The sequence below is a fragment of the Ovis aries genome, chromosome 1 (assembly GCF_016772045.2).
Source record: "Ovis aries strain OAR_USU_Benz2616 breed Rambouillet chromosome 1, ARS-UI_Ramb_v3.0, whole genome shotgun sequence".
In the NCBI taxonomy this organism is placed as follows: Eukaryota; Metazoa; Chordata; class Mammalia; order Artiodactyla; family Bovidae; genus Ovis; species Ovis aries.
The window spans coordinates 262,406,577-262,424,157 of NC_056054.1; the positions used below are offsets into that span (position 1 = coordinate 262,406,577).

The window sequence follows — 17,581 nt, forward strand, 5'->3', positions numbered from 1 at the left end:
CTGCCTGGGTGATCACACCATTGTGGTCATCTGGGTCATGAAGATCTTTTCTGTATAGTTCTTCTGTGTATTCTTGCTGCCTCTTCTTAATTTCCTCTGCTTCTGTTAGGTCCATACCATTTCTGTCCTTTATTCTGCCCATCTTTGCATGAAATATTCCCTTGATATCTCTAATTTTCTTGAAGAGATCTCTAGTCTTTCCTATTCTATTGTTTTCCTCTATTTCTTTGCTTTGATCACTGAGGAAGGCTTTCTTATCTCTCCTTGCTATATTTTGGAACTCTGCATTCAAATGGGTACATCTTTCCTTTTCTCCTTTGCCTTTAGTTAGCTTCTCTTCTTTTTTCAGCTATTTGTGAGGCCTCTCCAGACAACCATTTTTCCTTTTTGCATTTCTTTTTCTTGGGGATGGTCCTGATCACTGCCTCCTGTACAGTGTCACAAACCTCTGTCCATAGTTCTTCAGGCACTCTGTCTATCAGATCTAATCCCTTGAAGCTGTTTGTCACTTCCACTGTATAGTCGTAAAGGATTTGATTTAGGTCATACCTGAATGACCTAGTGGTTTTCCCTATTTTCTTTAATTTAAGTCTGAATTTGGCAATAAGGAGTTCATGATCTGACCTACAGTCAGGTCCCAGTCTTGTTTTTGCTGACTGTGTAAAGTTTCTCCATCTTTGACTGCAAAGAATATGATCAATTTGATTTTGGCATTGACCATTTGGTGATGTCCATGTGTAGAATCTTCTCTTGTGTTGTTCAAAGAGGGTCTTTGCTATGACCAGTGTGTTCTCTTGGCAAAACTCTATTAGCCTTTGCCCTGCTTCATATTCTAAGGCCAAATTTGTCTGTTACTCCAGGAGTTTCTTGACTTTCCACTTTTGCATTCCAGTCCCCTATAATGAAATGGACATCTTTTGGGGGTGTTAGTTCTATAAAGACTTGTAGGTCTTCATAGAACCATTCAAATTCAGTTTTACTGGTTGAGCCATAGACATGGATTACTATGATATTGAATGGTTTGCCTTGGAAACGAACAGAGACCATTCTGTCCTTTTTGAGATTGCATCCAAGTACTGCATTTTTGACTCTTGTTGACCATGATGGCTACTCCATTTCTTCTAAGGGATTCCTGCCTGCAGTAGTGGTCACCTGAGTTAAATTCACCCATTCCAATCCATTTTAGTTCACTGATTCCTAAAATGTCGATGTTCACTCTTACCATCTCCTGTTTGACGACTTCCAATTTACCGTGATTCATGTACCTAACATTCCAGGTTCCTATGCAATAGTGTTCTTTACAGCATCAGACTTTACTTCCATCACCAGTCACATCCTCAGCTGGGCGTTGTTTTTGCTTTGACTCTGTCTCTTCATTCTTTCTGGAGTTATTTCTCCAGTGATCTCCAGTAGCATATTGGGCACCTACTGACCTGGGGAGTTCCTCTTTCAGTATCCTATCATTTTGCCTTTTCATACTGTTCATGGGATTCTCAAGGCAAGAATACTGAAGTGGTTTGCCATTCTCTTCTCCAGTGGACCACATTCTGTCAGACCTCTCCACCATGACCCATGGATCATGGCCCTACATGGCACACCTCATAGTTTTGTTGAGTTAGACAAGGCTGTGGTCCATGCGAATAGTTTGATTAATTTTGAGATTCCTCAAAAGACTAAAAATAAAAGTGCCATGTTATCCTGCAATCCCACTCCTCGGCATATACCCAGACAAAACTGTAATTCAAAAGGATGCACGCATCCCAGTGTTCAGTGCAGCACTATTTACAGTGTCAAGACATGAAGGCAACCTAAATATCCACGTGTCGATGAGCGTATGAAGAAGATGAGGTACATATACACAGTGGAATACTACTCAGCCATAAGAAGAAAAGAAACAATTCCTTTTGCAGGAACATGGATGGACCTAGAAATGATCCTACTAGGTGAAGTAAGCCAGAGAGAGAAAGACAAATGCTATATGATATCACTTATATGTGGAATCTAAAATATGAAACAAATGAATTTCCCTATGAAACAGACAGACTCACAGACGTAGAAATAGACTTGTGGTTGCCAAGGGGAGGGAAAAGCAGATGGACTGGAATTTCAGGATTAGCAGATGCAAACTGTTACATATAGGATGGATATAAACAACAATGTCCTCCTGTATACCACGGGGAACTATATTCAATATCTTGTGATAAATCACATGGAAAAGAATGTGAAAAAGAATGCATATATTTGTACGACTGAATCACTTTGCTGTTTGGTGGAAATGAATACAACATTGTAAATCACCCATACTTCAATAAAACAAATTTTTAAAAAAAGAAATCAGCAAATTAAATACCTGTGGTAGAGTTTTTTATAGAGATCGATATTGTTGGCACTTATGTTCAGCTTCATAAAGCTTGTGGCTCCGCTGTCATCTGCTATTCCTTGGCTAGAATAAAAACTATTCCTAAAAAAAAGACAGAGAGTCTTACTTAAAATAATAGTTTTGCTGCGAGCATTTGCAAACCCTATGCTATAGCTATATCATAGTACTTCTCTTATACAACATGCAGGTTAAGAGCATTTTGGAAAACAAAAACACAACTTCTAATGAAGTTACACCACATTATAACCATCCAATAACCCTGGAGTGTCAGGGGAAAGTCCTCTATCAGTCGTGTTTCGAATCTAATCGGGATCAGGATGAAAAAGCAGTATGAATATAGATGTGCGAGGACGTATAGTGTAACCAAACATATAATGTAACCACATGTCCAAATGCTCTCAGTGGTAAAATGTAGCCCCTGAACCACGATGAGACATCCCTACGTCATTCATAGTGACACACACTTCAACTAGGGGGAGAGTGGAATTTGGAAGCAGTTCCCTAGCTAAGATGGCAACTTTTTTATCCGGTGATAATTCATTTTGAAAACTAGCATAAGGTGAACAGGCTAGATTTGCAGAGAAGTCACATGGGGACGCGCCCAGGGAGGAGATGGGGGCAGTAAAATGGCCCAGCCTCTCCCTGGAAGGCCAGGCTGGCAGGTGCACTCCGAGGAGCTCCTGACTGGAACCTTCTCTGGTGGCTACATGAGGGATGTATTCTCTTACAGATAAATCCAGTGATCAGCTCTCTCTGTTCAAAAGCCCTCAGTGCCTCCTGCACTCCTGCAGTGAAGCTCTCACAGATGTGTTCCCTCCAACCTCTCCCGCAGTCCTCCCCACTGGCCCCCCACCTCCAGCCCCCACCCAGGAGGCGAGCTGAGTCAAGGCTTCCACCTTGCACTGGAGTCTCCTCAGGAAATGAGTCTCTCAAGGCCCTCAGCCAGCACCCGGGACCCTGGTGACCTCGGCGCTGGACAGCCCTGAGGAACCAGGAGCAGATGGAGGCCCAGGAGGAGGTGGGGCTGGGGGTGTGGGGCACACGCTCCCCTGCTGGTTCCCTGGGGCAGCTTTGGGAAGAAGACAGAGGTGTGTGGTGTCTATGGGCTGGCACTTCCGGAGAGGGGCAGAGAGACGCACTGATTCCATGCTCTGTGCCTGTCACCATCACCAGGGAGGACGAGGGGCTCGGAACTCACCGGTAGCCCATGTCCTGGCAGGCCGCCCTCCCGTAGCTCTCACTCCAGTTGTCCTGGCACACGGGGTGCCAGGACTTCCTCTGTGCTGAGTACACCTGAAGGATGAAGTTCGGTCCATAGAGGCGAACTGCGGGAAGGGAGGCTCCGGTGAGTTCCAGACCGTGACCTTCATCCTGGCCTCACGCGGGCCCCACCCTTCCCGGACACAGAGGCTCCAGAGGGCTTGGCTCCCTCTCCCCAGCTACACACAAGAGATGCCCAGAATCTAGCCTTTCCTCCCAAAATGTGCCCTTCAACCGACAGAGCTGAAAACAGGTATTCAGACAAAAATGAACATCGTGCACACATGTTCGTGAGAGCATTATTCACAAGAGCTCAAGGCGGGTAACATCCAAACGTTCATCAGTGGAGGAACGCACAGAACGCAGTCCTTGCGCGCAGTGGGACGTTATTCTCCCATGAAAGGGGATGAAACACTGACAGGACCCAACAGGCATGAACGTTCACACACGATTGGTATCCTCCTGACTGAAAGAGGCCAGGCAAAGGTCCACACACGGTAGGACCCCATTTCTATGAAACATCTGGAGGAAGAAGTCTATGGAGATGGAAAGCAGACTAGTGGTTGCTTAGGGCCTGACATCCAGGCTCAGTCTGCCATGGAGCAACCAGCTCATTTCCTGATGCTTCCGTGGTGAGCGATTCCATCCACCATGTGAGTGGATAAACCAACTGTAAGGGCATCCAGACAGTGGAATATGATTCAGCCCTAAAGAGAAATGAGCCACCAGGCTGTGAAGAGACAAGGAGGAAGCGTAAGTGCACATCAGCCAGTGATGGAAAAGGCTACATACGACCTGTAGGATTCCAACTCTACGACACTCGGGAAAAGGCAAAACCATGGAGACAGTAAAAGGATCAGTGGTTTTCTGACGAGAAAGTGGTTTCAAGACAGGGGGTGAAAGCTTCTACCCGTGGCTCAGTCTTTGAGGTGACCAGCGCCTACAGGAGCCATTCAGGGGCCACCCAGAATCGCCTCATAGAACAAAGACCCTTCTACCACCCAGGAAATGACAAGGGCCTTAGGAGCTCAGTGTCAGGAGCTGGGGTCAGGGGCCAAATACCAGAACAAAAGATGCACCAGGTGGTCTCACCACTTGAAAATCACCATGGTCTCAGGAGCCCTGTGCTGGGAACTGGGGTCAGAGACCGGCACCTGTCCTCTATCTAATCTCACAGTGTATGAGTGTATGTATTAGTATCTGGAGCATGAGACTGTGTTTGAGTGCGTTACGTGAAGTGGTAGGTAAGATTTTTCACTCCGTACCCTTAGCTACTTCCTGAATTTTGATCTATTTGAAGACATTAACTCTTAATAGTATTTAAATAAATATAAACTTCGACATTAAGAAGAGAAAGTCACTCCAGGCAACATCATGAGTTGGTCTTGCTAGAGTTATTGACACATGAGTGGACACAGGTATTACAACATCAAACACCATTCCATCCAATAGAGTAACCACGTCTGCTCAACCTCAGAAACTCTCCACTTTAGTTAAGAAAATGGTGACAAATATACCATCACCCATAAAGGCAAAGCAGTATGTGGACACTTTGCCGAGTGAGTGAGTCTGCCAAGTGCAAATCCTCTGCTGTAGGCGAGAACTCCAGGAACTCCCAGTGCAGGGGAATCCACGGGCAGAACAGCAGTGTCTCACACGGGTGCCCTGACCTGGACTTGGGGTGTAAAAGAGAACCATCTCCCCAGGACGGCCACAGAGGATGGACAGCTCTAGGGAGGAGCACAGCCTCTGTCTGCATCACTTGCACTCAAAGTTAACGGCTCCCAGAGCATGCAGCAGGCTTCAGGCTTTGGGTAGGCCCTTCAGGGGATATCAAGGCAACCTTCATCCTCAGGCATCATTTCCCTGCTGCACCTACTTTGCGTTCAGTTGCTCAGTCGTGTCTGACTCTGTGCGACCCCATGGACTATAATCCTCTAGGCTCCTCTGTCCATGGGATTCTCCAGGCAAGAATACTGAAGTGGATTGCCTTTCCCTTCTCCAGGGGATCTTCCCGAACCATGGACCGAACGCATGCTTCTTGCATCTCCTGCACTGGAAGGTGAATTCTTTACCACTAGCGCTACCTGGGAAGCCCACAGCTACTGAAAAATTCATTGAAAATAAAAGCAGAAGCAGTGTCTACCCTGTGACAACAGACATAGGCCACCCGAAAAGCAGCTTGCTTAGAAAGCACAGAGCCCACTCCCAACTTGCTATTTTAAACAATTTGCTGTTTTAGTCACATCCTGTGGCAGCTGGGGCATGAATGTGGCCTGGCCCTAGGCTGTGGTCTCCCATCCCCTGGTTGTGTGACTCCAGGTGGGAGCTCACCCCCTCTGAGCCTATCTCCTCATCTGAAAACTGGGCTTGCATGCAAGGTTCAGCCTCCAGGAATGGAGTCGATGGGGGAGTGATTGACGTGCGGGATACAAGCCTGGCACCGTGTGCCTGCCTTGCTGTGGCCTCTGTGGGGGCCACCCAGTGCCCAAGCCAAGCGGCCCCCTCCCACAAGCAGCCCTGCCACTCACCGCAGCGGTTCTCGTCCTCGCCACCGGGGCAGTGCAGGATGCCATCGCACCAGAGGGAGGGGCTGACACAGGTCCCGGAGGAGCCGCACTCCATCCCTGAGCACCCGTCCTCCACTTGCAGGGAAACAGAGGGAGACGCCCATCAGGTGAGAAACCAAGGAAACCCCCAGCCCTGGGGACGAGAGACAGCAAGCCGTTCCCCTCTATTTTAAAAGGAGGGAGTGGGTCCTTGCCGACAGTGTATGTCAAAGGAAGCGGGGCTGCCCACAGCAATGGTGAATCCCCCAGGTGTATTACTTCCGGTCGGAGGCGGATCCCTAACCTGGGATATGGACAGCAGTTCCCCGCGCCCGCTCCACACAGGTGAGTCCTGTGACCCATGATCCCTGCCCCAGGCTGGTGGAGGAGGCCTGGCTGTAGGTATAGGAGTCCCCTGGGGAGCGTGGCCTCCAGCCACCACCATGTACACTGAAAAGCAGGAGACAGGTGTGCCCCGAGGTGCGGATGCTCACGAGTGCCAGGCCCCACCCAGGGTCCTAAAGCACAGGGTGAGCTCAATACGCTTCAATACCACACGAAGGACATGGGATCTTGACAACCCACAGGCGAGGAAGTATGCCAATGGGACTGGTGGCTTCCAAGAAAGGTTTTCCAAGTATCTTATAGTCAAACAGGAAAGAGACGGGAAACTTCAAGAGGGGCTGGGGGTGGGCCCCCAGTCCAAGCAGCAGGGCTGCTGAAGGGCCAGCACAAGGCAACTCAGCCCTGGCCCGCACTTACTGTACTTCCAGAGGAGGACGGCAGCGAGGATTGCTCCTGTCAGCAGGGCTGCCAGGGTGAAGGTGATGCACAGGGCTTTCTTGGTCTCTGCAGGAAAGGCAGTGAGGACATAGCTTAGTCACCTGGTTTCTTAGACTCTCAAATTTCATGCACTACTGTTATGGTATATTTTATCAAGGAATAATACACTTAAATGGGGCTTCCCTGATAGCTCAGTTGGTAAAGAATCCGCCTGCAATGCGGGAGACGTGGGTTTGATCCCTGGGATGGGAAGATCCCCTGGAGAAGGGAAAGGCTACCCACCGCAGTATTCTGTCCTGGAGAATTCCATGGACTGTATAGTCCATGGGGTTGCAAAGAGTCGGACACAACTGAGCGACTTTCACTTACTTACTTACTTACTTACTTACACACTTAAATATTATTCAGCCATAAAAAGAATGAAATTGAGACAGCTGTAGTGAGGCAGATGAACCCACAGCCTATCACACAGAGTGCGAACTAAGTCAGAAAGAGGGAAACAAATATTGTATTTTAAAACGTATCTATGGAATCTAGAAAAACAATGCTGATGAGACTATCTGCAAGGCAGGAATAGAGATGCAGAGAACAGACCTGCAGCCACAGTGGGGGAAGGGAGAGTGGGACGAACGGGGAGCAGCGTGGACATATACACACCAGCACGTGTGAAACAGCTGGTGGGGAGCAGAGCACAGGGAGCTCAGCTCGGGGCCCTGCGGTGGCCAGAGGGGTGGGGTGGGGTGGGGGCCAGGTGAGAGGCGGGGCCACGAGGGAGGGGACACATGTCCGCTCGAGGCTGCTTCTCTTTGTCGTACAGCGGAAACTAACACAACACTGGAAAGCAATTACATTTCCATTTTTTCAAAGTGACTTTTCTCTTTAGGAACATATCCTGGGAGGCCTTATTTCTTCCATAGAGCTGAACTAAAACTAACTTTTTGGAGAACCAAAGCAGGCAGCCATGATATAAAGCAAACATACGTTGAAGTTAAGCTCTTTAAAAAGTAAGATAGTCTTTTGGTCTCAAGATAGTCCAAAAAATGATGAATGTAAAAAAATTGGTTGAATAAAGGAAATATACCTTGCTCTAGTAACTACAAGCATAAGCAAAATAATAATAACACTCCCCAAATCGTCATCTCCAGGGACATCCCTGGGTGTCCAATGGTTAAGACTCCAAGCTTCCAAAGCAGGGAGCCCAGGTTTGACCCCTGGTTGGGGAGCTAAGATCCTGCAAGCCACAAAGCACAGCCATTCTCTCATCTCCGTGTCAGTGATACTCGAGGCAGAGAGAAAAAAGCCTCTTCCTCAAGGCAGTTTAGGGAATGGATGGGCCAGAGTCACACTGACTCACTGACTCACAGTCACTGGCCTCAGGTGGCTATTTTCACCTTAATTAATTCTCATGTTAAATGATATTAAATCATTCTGTAAATTTAACTGCTCGATAGTCCCACATGGCCAGTGGCTGCCGCGCTGGACCGTGAAAAGGAAGGATGATCTATCACTGTGGGAGTATCTACAGCGCTGGGGTCGCCAGCGCTCACGTTTCAGCTAAGAAGGCAAGCTGTAGGGCAAGGTCACCAGTGTCCTCTGCTGCTGCTGCTGCTGCTAAGTCACTTCAGTCGTGTCCAACTCTGTGCGACCCCATAGATGGCAGCCCACCAGGCTCCCCCATCCCTGGGATTCTCCAGGTAAGAACACTGGAGTGGGTTGCCATTTCCTTCTCCAATCATGAAAGTGAAAAGTGAAAGTGAAGTCGCTTAGTCGTGTCCACTTCTTCGAAACCCCATGGACTGTAGCCTACCAGGCTCCTCTGTCCATGGCAATTTCCAGGCAACTGGAGTGGGGTGCCATTTCGAAACAAACCAACACGCTGCTGTTGGTCAGAGCCTAAGCCACAAGTCGTGCCAAGCTTCAGAGTAAGACGTCCACCACCGCCACCCCCAGCAGTTCCTGTGCAGAGAGCACCCCAGGGCCGGTGCTTCACTCGGGAGATGGGTGGACAGGCAGAGGAGAGGAGAGCCAGGGCCAAGGCTCTTATACAACCTACTTCTCCTTAGCTCCTAAAGGAGGACACCAGGCGGCAGAGGTGGAGCCCATTCGGAGGCCCTGCACCCCACCTGTGCCCATTTTTCCTGCCAGAAGTCCACCAGACCATGAAGTCCAGTTTCTGGAGTCAATCGAGCCACTGGACCTGGGCATGAACCCTCACCCCTCATTTTGTTACCACATTCTGCAAATTCCACAGTCTGTGCTCAAACCTGCTTAGGAATCACCTGCGGAGCCTGTTACCCAGAGATTCTGACTCAGCTAGGGGAGAGGAGGTGAGTCTCAGACCTACAGGCTCCTGGGTGAGGTCACGGCCGCCGGTCTGAAGAGTGCCATGTGACACCAGCCACGTGTTATCAGGGCTTGGTTCACGGTCAACGTGTCTGGCAACAGGCAAGGTGGGGTCGCCAAGGAGGCTCAGGGGAAATTCCAAATGGTCAATTTGATCCATCAGTAAAGGGTGATTTCTTCCTTTGGGTGACTTCCCTGTGTGTCATAGTATCCAAGATAAGATACCATGCTGGTGAGTAGAAGGATGTTAAACCAGGTGTCCTGAACCTTTCCTTGAGAGGGTATCCTGAACTAGGTGTCCTGAACCTCTCCTGGACAGGGTGGCAACCTGCCCGGCTTTCGCTAGGAATGTGGGCAGTGGGGGCCCCAGATCTCACTGCTGGTGGACAACTATTTCGGGATCAGTGTCTGGTCGATCAGACTGGACTGGGTGCTGGTTTGCAATTGTACCTATTTGGGTACCTAATCATTTGCTGTTGTTATTGTTGTTCAGTACCTAAGCTATGTCCGATTCTTTGCAATTCCATGAACTGTAGCATGCCAGGCTTCCCAGTCCCTCACTATCTTTTATAGTTTGCTCAGACTCATGTTCATTGAGTTGGTGATGCTATCTAACCATCTCATCCTCTGCCACCCTCTTCTCCTGCCTTTAATCTTTCCCAGCATCAGGGTCTTTTCCAATGAGTCGGCAAAGTACTGGAGCTTCAGCTTCAGCTTCCAGTGAATATTCAGGGTTGAATTCCTTTCAGACTGACTGGTTTGATCTCCTTGCAGTACAGGGACTCTCAAGAGTCTTCTCCAGCACAATTTGAAAGAATCAATTCTTTGGCACTCAGCCTTCTTTATGGCCGAACTCTCACATCTGTTCATGACTGCTGGAAAAACCATGTGTGTGTGTTAGTCACTCAGCCGTGTCCAACTCTTTGCGACCCCATGAACTGCAACCCTCCAGGCTCCAATGTCCATGGGATTCTCCAGGCAAGAGTACTAGAGTGGGTTGCCATTTCCTTCTCCAAGGGATCTTCCCAACCCAGAGATTGAACCTGGGTCTCCCATATTACAGGCAGATTTTTTACCATCTGAGCCACCAGGGAAGCTTCTGACCATATGGACCTCTGTCAGCAAAGTGATGTCTCTGCTTTTTAATACACTGTCTAGGCTTGTCATAGCTTTCCTTCCAAGGAGCAAGCATCTTCTAATTCATGGCTGCAGTCACCATCCGAGGTGATTTTGGAACACAAGAAAATAAAATCTTGTCATTGCTTCCACTTTTTTCCCCTTCTATCCACCATGAAGTGATGGGACCAGATGCCATGTCTTAGTTTTTTTAATGCTGAGTTTCAAGCCAGCTTTTTTCACTCTCCTCTCACCTTCATTGTTACCAGTTGCTGATGTAGCCCTTCTGTGACCAATGTCAACTATTTGCCTCACAGGATTGTTGACCTTCGAGCCTCCCAAACCCAAACGCTAACACATGTATTAAGGTTCAGTGTGAAAGATCTCTTGCTAAAACAAACAGAACCAGGAAGATAAAAAGTCCCTTGTACTCTTGCTGAGGATCTCTTTGTGCTTTTTAAGTCACTTGCAAAATACTGTCAGGCTCTGACAGGCTATGTACTGCTGCATGATTCCAACTCTACACTCTAAAATTTAGAGACAAAATTACGGAGACAAATCAGTGGTTGCCAAGAGTTAGGGAAGGATGAGCTAAGACCATGAGGGGCTAAGAACAGCGGTCCTCAGCCTGGGTACCATGGACATCTTGCCTGGGCCATCCTTGGTGGTAGTCATTCTGTGCACCGGAGGATGTTCAGCATCATCACTGGTGCCTCCCGAGTAGATGCTGGTAGCAACCCCACCCCAGTTATAGCAGCCGAAACTGTCTTCGTACATCATCAAATGCCCCTGAGGGCCAAAATCACCCCATTAGGAGCCACCGTTCTCAATCTAACAGCCATCACCAGAAAGACATCAGTGCAGAGACAAGTAATTTCTTGAACCAAGAAGAACTGATGGAGGGAAAGAGAACCACACAGGAAAGGGGTAGGAGTAATTAAGGAGAAGGCATCACAAAGGGGTGGAAGACACAGGAATGGAAGAGAGTAGCGGTCGGGAGAAGGAAGGATGGAAGAGTCATCTGTGAAGCATGAGGGAGACAAGAAAGGACAGAGAGAGAAATCCAAGAGGGACGGCGCTTGTGAAGAAACTCCGGGAGATGGTGATGGAGAGGGAGGCCTGGCGTGCTGCGATTCATGGGGTTGCAAAGAGTCAGACACGACTGAGCGACTGAACTGAACTGAACTGAGGGAGGTCTAAGGAGAGGAATCTTCAAAGGGTACAGATAGAACCTGATGCCACTGTTTATGGTGTGTTGTTGGCACATGGAAATTCACCCTGTCATAGATCTTTAACTGTGTGAGTTGTATGTGAGGGTATGTGTTTCTCACAAAATAAAATAAAAATGTCATCAATGAAAATGTTCCTTGGGCCAGCCCTTATACTAGCTCTGTGCTCATATAACGGGCTGTACTCGTCCTATCCGGGCAGTGCTTACCACATCAACTTGCCTGCATTACAAGCTAGGGGAGGGGGCACAAAGGGAAGGGATCTGGACGGAAAGAAGATAAAATGAAATGTAAGGCGGGCAGACAAGGATTTCCCTGGCAGTCCAGAAGTTAAGACTCCGTGCTTCCGATGCAACGGGCACGGGTTCAATCGCTGGTCACAAAACTAAGATCCTGCGTGCAGCATAATGGGGCCAAAACAATTAATTAATCAGTTAGAAGTTTGAACTGCTAAAAAAGAAAGCAGACAAATGAGAGGGCATGAAGACATGGAATTAAGGGGGTGGGCAGAAGACACACCACCTGCCGTCCCTCACCCTCTGTGAGACCTTTCAAGCCATGAGAAAATGTTGCAGATGCTTCTGGGTGACAACCCCACCAGCCACTTCCTTCACTGAATACACAGCACTCATCAAGCACCTTGACTGCGGCTTGTAGCATCCAGGAAATGGGTACGTAGAGAAAGGCTGTTTCTTCCTGCCCTGGGGGCTTACCATCTACTCAAGATGGCACAGTGGTAAACCACGCAGACAAGAAGCAGTTCAGAGAGGCTGGGTGGTACAGGCCAAGCTGGTACAGGAGCGTTGGTGGGAGATGAAGGTCTTAGCTGCTGTGTATGTGTGCTGTGTGCTCGGTCATGTCCGATTCTGTGTGACCCCATGGACTGTAGTCCGCCAGACTCCTCTGTCCACAGGATTCTCCAGGCAAGAATACTGGAGTGGGTTGCCATGCCCTCCTCCAGGGGATCTTCCCAACCCAGGGATCGAATTCAATGCTCTAGCATATCCTGCACCTGCAGGCAGATTCTTTAACAATAGCGCCACCCAGCTAAGAGGCTCCCAAAGGCCCCCGGGGGGTGAGAACCAGGATCCACAACTTTGACGCAGAGACACGAAAGGGAGAGGCATGCACACCAGCCCTGCAGACAGAGAGCCGGCACCAAGCTGGTGGGGGCAGAGGGCACACTGGAGAAGGCAGACCCCAAACTCGGCTCCATTAGAGAAAATACAAGCAAAAAGGGTCTTACTTGAGGTGCACGCTGTCCTGGACGGAGGTTTGGGCTGCCTGTAGATTACAGGTGTCGAGGCGTGCGTCTGAACCCTTGGGGTGTACTGGGGCACCATAGGCGGGTAGTACTGAGCGGGGTACACCTGGTAGGCAGGGGGAGCCGTGGGCAGCTGCCGAGGGTACAAGCTTTCCGGCTGGTATCCATGGTTCTCATAGTAAGGCCCGACACCTGGTGATGATCCCTAAATGATTAAAAAGAAAATGAATGATACAAAGCTGTAATTATTCCAAAGCTTAAAGAAACCTTCCACGGCACTCAGTCAATTCATGGGTTCAGCACTGCAGACTCCTATGTGAAAGTGAAACTCTTAGCTACTCAGTCAGGTCTGACTCTTCCCAACCCCATGGCCTATAGCCCGCCAGGCTGATATTCATGGAATTTTCCAGGTAAGAATACTGGAGTGGGTAACCAATCCCTTCTCCAGGGGATCTTCCTGACCCAGGGATTGAATCAGGATCTCCTGCTTTGCAGGCAGATTCTTTACCAAAGATACCAGGGCATCTTTAAGTATGCCAAACCCTCACCTAGAATGAAAACTCACCAGGGTGTCCAATTAATTGGCAATAGTGTTTGGTTTTGTTTGTTTGCTATTCATTTTTTGAAATAAAGAAAACATAAATGGCTGACATTGAGACTGAGTAACTAAAGAAAAAATGTGTGGAAGTCTGGGAATGAGCCGGTACCCCCCAGCCCCTGAGGCTGGGGTACCAAGTTATGGACTAGCAATACCAGAATTACAATGAGAATAATAAAAGCTAACATTAGAAAACTTACCAACTTGGGCATCTGTATTCAAGCCTCCTTAGAGCCTGATCATAACCTCCCAAGATGGTACAGGTGTGATGGGTATACTCAGACAGGAACGTGAGTGACAGAGGCTACGAAATCTACCTGAAGGATTTACAGCTGGGGGCAGCTAGCAGCTCTGCTGCCCCAGGCATCCTTCCATGGCACAAGTGTCTGTGTGGACAGCACGTGGACTCTGGCGGCTCCACCTCTGAGTGGTATTTCTGGGGTGTAGTGTACACACACACAGACATGGAAGGGACGCCCAGTCGCTGCATCGCACTCTCAGCTCCATCCTTTGGCTGGTTCCTATCTGCTTTTCTTTTCAAATCTATTCTCTTTGTACCTAGCGTTGTTTTCTTATCTAGTTGCTTCAAATTAAACGTTTTGATAACAAATAGGAACATTTTTTCATGAAATGGTAATGATCTGGGGGGAAGGTGTATCTGCTATGCCATAAGTTGTTTCCAAGATTTCAGCAATGCTGTGGTTGGCAACATTGATAAAGGTTTTCCAGTGTTTATAATCAGAGTTATGATTATCAAAAAATAATATTTTCTTTAACAAGAAGTATTGGTTTATGCTTTTTACCAAAGTTTCTGTTGGAACCTTGTGTGTGTGCTAAGCTGCGTCAGTCGTGCCCAACTCTGTGTGACTATAGCCTGTCTTCTGTCCATGGGATTCTCCAGGCAAGAATGCTGGAGTGGGTTGCTGTGCCCTCATCCAGGGGATCCTCCCAACCCAGGGATCGAGCCCGTGTCTCCGGCTCTGCAGGTGGATTCTCCACCCCTGGGCCACCAGGGAAGCCCATTGAAACCTTCAGTTCAGTTCAGTTCAGTCGCTCAGTCGTGTCCGACTTTGCAACCCCATGAATCGCAGCATGCCAGGCCTCCCTGTCCATCACCAACTCCCGGAGTTCACTCAAACTCACATCCATCGAGTCGGTGATGCCATCCAGCCATCTCATCCTCTGTCATCCTCTTCTCCTCCTGCCCCAAATCCCTCCCAGCGTCAGGGTCTTTTCCAATGACTCAACTCTTCGCATGAGGTGGTCAGAGTACTGGAGTTTCAGCTTTAGCATCAGTCCTTCCAATGAACACCCAGGACTGATCTCCTTCAGAATGGACTGGTTGGATCTCCTTACAGTCCAAGGGACTCTGAAGAGTCTTCTCCAGCACCACAGTTCAAAAGCATCAATTCTTCAGCACTCAGCTTTCTTCACAGTCCAACTCTCACATCCATACACGACCACTGGAAAAACCATAGTCTTGACTAGACGGACCTTTGTTGGCAAAGTAATATCTCTGCTTTTTAATATGCTATCTAGGTTGGTCATAACTTTCCGAAATCTCAGTGTTCTACCGATTAATTTTTGTGAACACTCTATGTAGAAAGTGGTAAATCTTTGCTTTAAAATGTATTTTCTAGCTTGTCATTTGCCTTTTAATTTTGGTTTTACTTGTTGTTGTTTTTCTTTTCTTTTTTTTTCCCCACTTCTCTCCTCCCCTTATGCCTACTTAAAATCTGCCCTCTCCAAACCCCAACCCCCCAAGGCAACTGGGGACCCCAGGAGCTTGAGAACTTGCTGTGCTTCAGACCCACTCCTGCCCTCACAGCCCACCCACTGGCTAGGCCGCCCTGGGAGCCACACCTGCCCTCTTATCTAAGTGTCCACTTGCAATACTCCTCCCCACTCAGTAACGCCTCCTCTTGTTCCTGGCTGTCTGAGAGCTCAGAGAAGACTAGTATTCTGAGCATAGGCGACTTAATGCTGAGAATTTTAAATGAGGCCTCCAGGGCAGCGTGGTTAGAAAACAGTGAGCCAATCTTGAGTTTAATAACTCACCAACGTGCCCCTTCCAGAGTCCGAAGACTGCACCCAACACCAGAGCAGTAACAGAAAGGGAAAACAGAAGGTAATCTCTCATCTAAATGAGGAAGCCAGAGGCCAAAAAGCAGAACAGGTCTCCATCTGAAGCATCTGAGAACACGCTGACCTTCCCAGGAAAGGTGGCAGCGGGCACAGCAGTCTGACCCTGTGAGTTCCTGTACCGTGGGTTTGGAATTTTAAAAGGATCCAATGGAAACTATCAAATACAGGAATGGGGCAAGCAAAGGTCTGTTTTCCAAATAGAGAGACCTCTGTTGTCAACCACAACTTTTAGTAATCTAAATGTAAGATAAGTGAGATGCGATGGGGAAGGTACAGCCAGTCGGTCAGTTCAGTTTCAGTCGTGTCCGACTCTTTGCAACCGCATGGACTACAGCACACCAGGCTTCCCTGTCCATCACCAACTCCTGGAGCTTGCTCAAACTCATGTCCATCGAGTCAGTGATGCCATCCAACCATCTCATCCTCTGTCGTCCCCTTCTCCTTCCGCCTTCAGTCTTTCCCAGCATCAGGGTCTCTTCCAATGAGTCAGTTCTTTGCATCAGGCGGCCAAAGTATTACAGTTTCAGCTTCAGCAACAGTCCTTCCAATGAGTATTCAGGACTGATTTCCTTTTGGATTGCCTGGTTGGATCTCCTTGCAGTCCAAGGGACTCTCAAGAGTCTTTTCCAACACCACAGTTCAAAAGCATCAATTTTTCAGTGTTCAGCTTTCTTTATGGTCCAACTTGCATGTCCATGACCACTGGAAAAACCGCAGATTTGACTAGATGGACCTTTGTTGGCACATCTTTTCTTTTCTTTCTTTCACCTTTGTTGGCAAAGTAATGTCTCTGCTTTTTAATATGCTGTCTAGGTTGGTCATAAGTTTTCTTCCCAGGAGCAAGCATCTTTTAATTTCATGGCTGCATTCACTATCTGCAGTGATTTTGGAACGCAAGAAAACAAAGTCTGTCACTATTTCCATTGTTTCCCCATCTATTTGCCATGAAGTGATGGGACCGGATGCCATGATCTTCGTTTTTTGAATGTTGGGTTTTAAGCCAGCTTTTTCACTCTCCTCTTTCACTTTCATCAAGAGGCTCAAATGTAAGGTACATTTGTATCCAAAGTGTGTGTTTGGGGCGGGTGTTTCAGGAGGGGGCGGCCAGCCCTTTGCTTCAGCTATGGCCTCTCCCAGGATTCCAGTAAGTGAGGCTACACTGTGCTCGGCTGGCCACTGGTGTCACAGGCACGCTCTTTTAACTGGGAAAGAATCGTCCTGCAATGTGGGAGACCCGTGTTCAATCCCTGGGTAAGAAAGATCCCCTAGAAAAGGAAACGGCAACCCACTCCAGTATTCTTGCCAGGAGAATCCAATGGACAGAGGAACCTGGTGGGCCACACACAGTCCATGGGGTCACAAAGAGTCGGACATGATTGGGTGACTAACACACACACATACACACACACACACACACACACACACACACACTCCCTCTCACCACCATCCTGCCTCTGTCCCCACATCTCACCCCTGCCCCCTGTTCCATGCTGATCAAAGCAGGAAGAACCTCATCAGCCACACAACCCCTGCAACTGTACAACTGCCACGCGGCTCCCCCGGCCCCACTCCTGATCACCCTTGAACCCCAGAATGCCTTCACAGCATCCCAAGCGGCACAGGCATCCAGCAAGCAGCTCTGACAGTGCTGACCAGCACACGCCTCTGCTGGAAAGAGCAGAAGGAACCCAGGACAGGGCAAGGCCAGGGAGGTAATGATTAACCACTTACTGAGTTTAAAGCCATCCTGATGTTATCAGCAGCATCGGGTAAAGGGAGGTATTTGGAATGTTCCAGTTGACCTAGAGGAAAGAATGACAGGACTGTTTTGCTTCTGTGCTGGTGAGTTTGCTTCTGTGCCGGTGAGTCTGTGGGAGATGAGATGGGAAAGAACCTGAACAAGCCATATGAGGT

General features: G+C 48.5%; 1 protein-coding gene across 6 annotated transcripts in view; it reads right to left on the reverse strand.

Moving 5' to 3' along the window:
- Window positions 1–17,581, reverse strand: part of TMPRSS2 (transmembrane serine protease 2) — a 50,533-nt gene that overhangs the window by 23,514 nt on the left and 9,438 nt on the right. For 4 of the 6 annotated variants that reach the window (XM_027960704.3, XM_060396024.1, XM_060396044.1 and 1 more), the window contains exons 2-7: window positions 17,399–17,469; window positions 12,907–13,129; window positions 6,952–7,038; window positions 6,172–6,285; window positions 3,579–3,705; window positions 2,351–2,461 (exon numbers count right to left, since the gene is read on the reverse strand). In XM_027960704.3, the coding sequence (XP_027816505.2) occupies window positions 2,351–2,461; window positions 3,579–3,705; window positions 6,172–6,285; window positions 6,952–7,038; window positions 12,907–13,129; window positions 17,399–17,413 (677 nt within the window). In that variant the 5' untranslated portion in view covers window positions 17,414–17,469. Of the gene's footprint in view, window positions 1–2,350; window positions 2,462–3,578; window positions 3,706–6,171; window positions 6,286–6,951; window positions 7,039–12,906; window positions 13,130–17,398; window positions 17,536–17,581 lie in introns of all 6 variants that reach the window. The other 2 variants (XM_042237359.2, XM_060396030.1) reach the window with 1 other exon arrangement.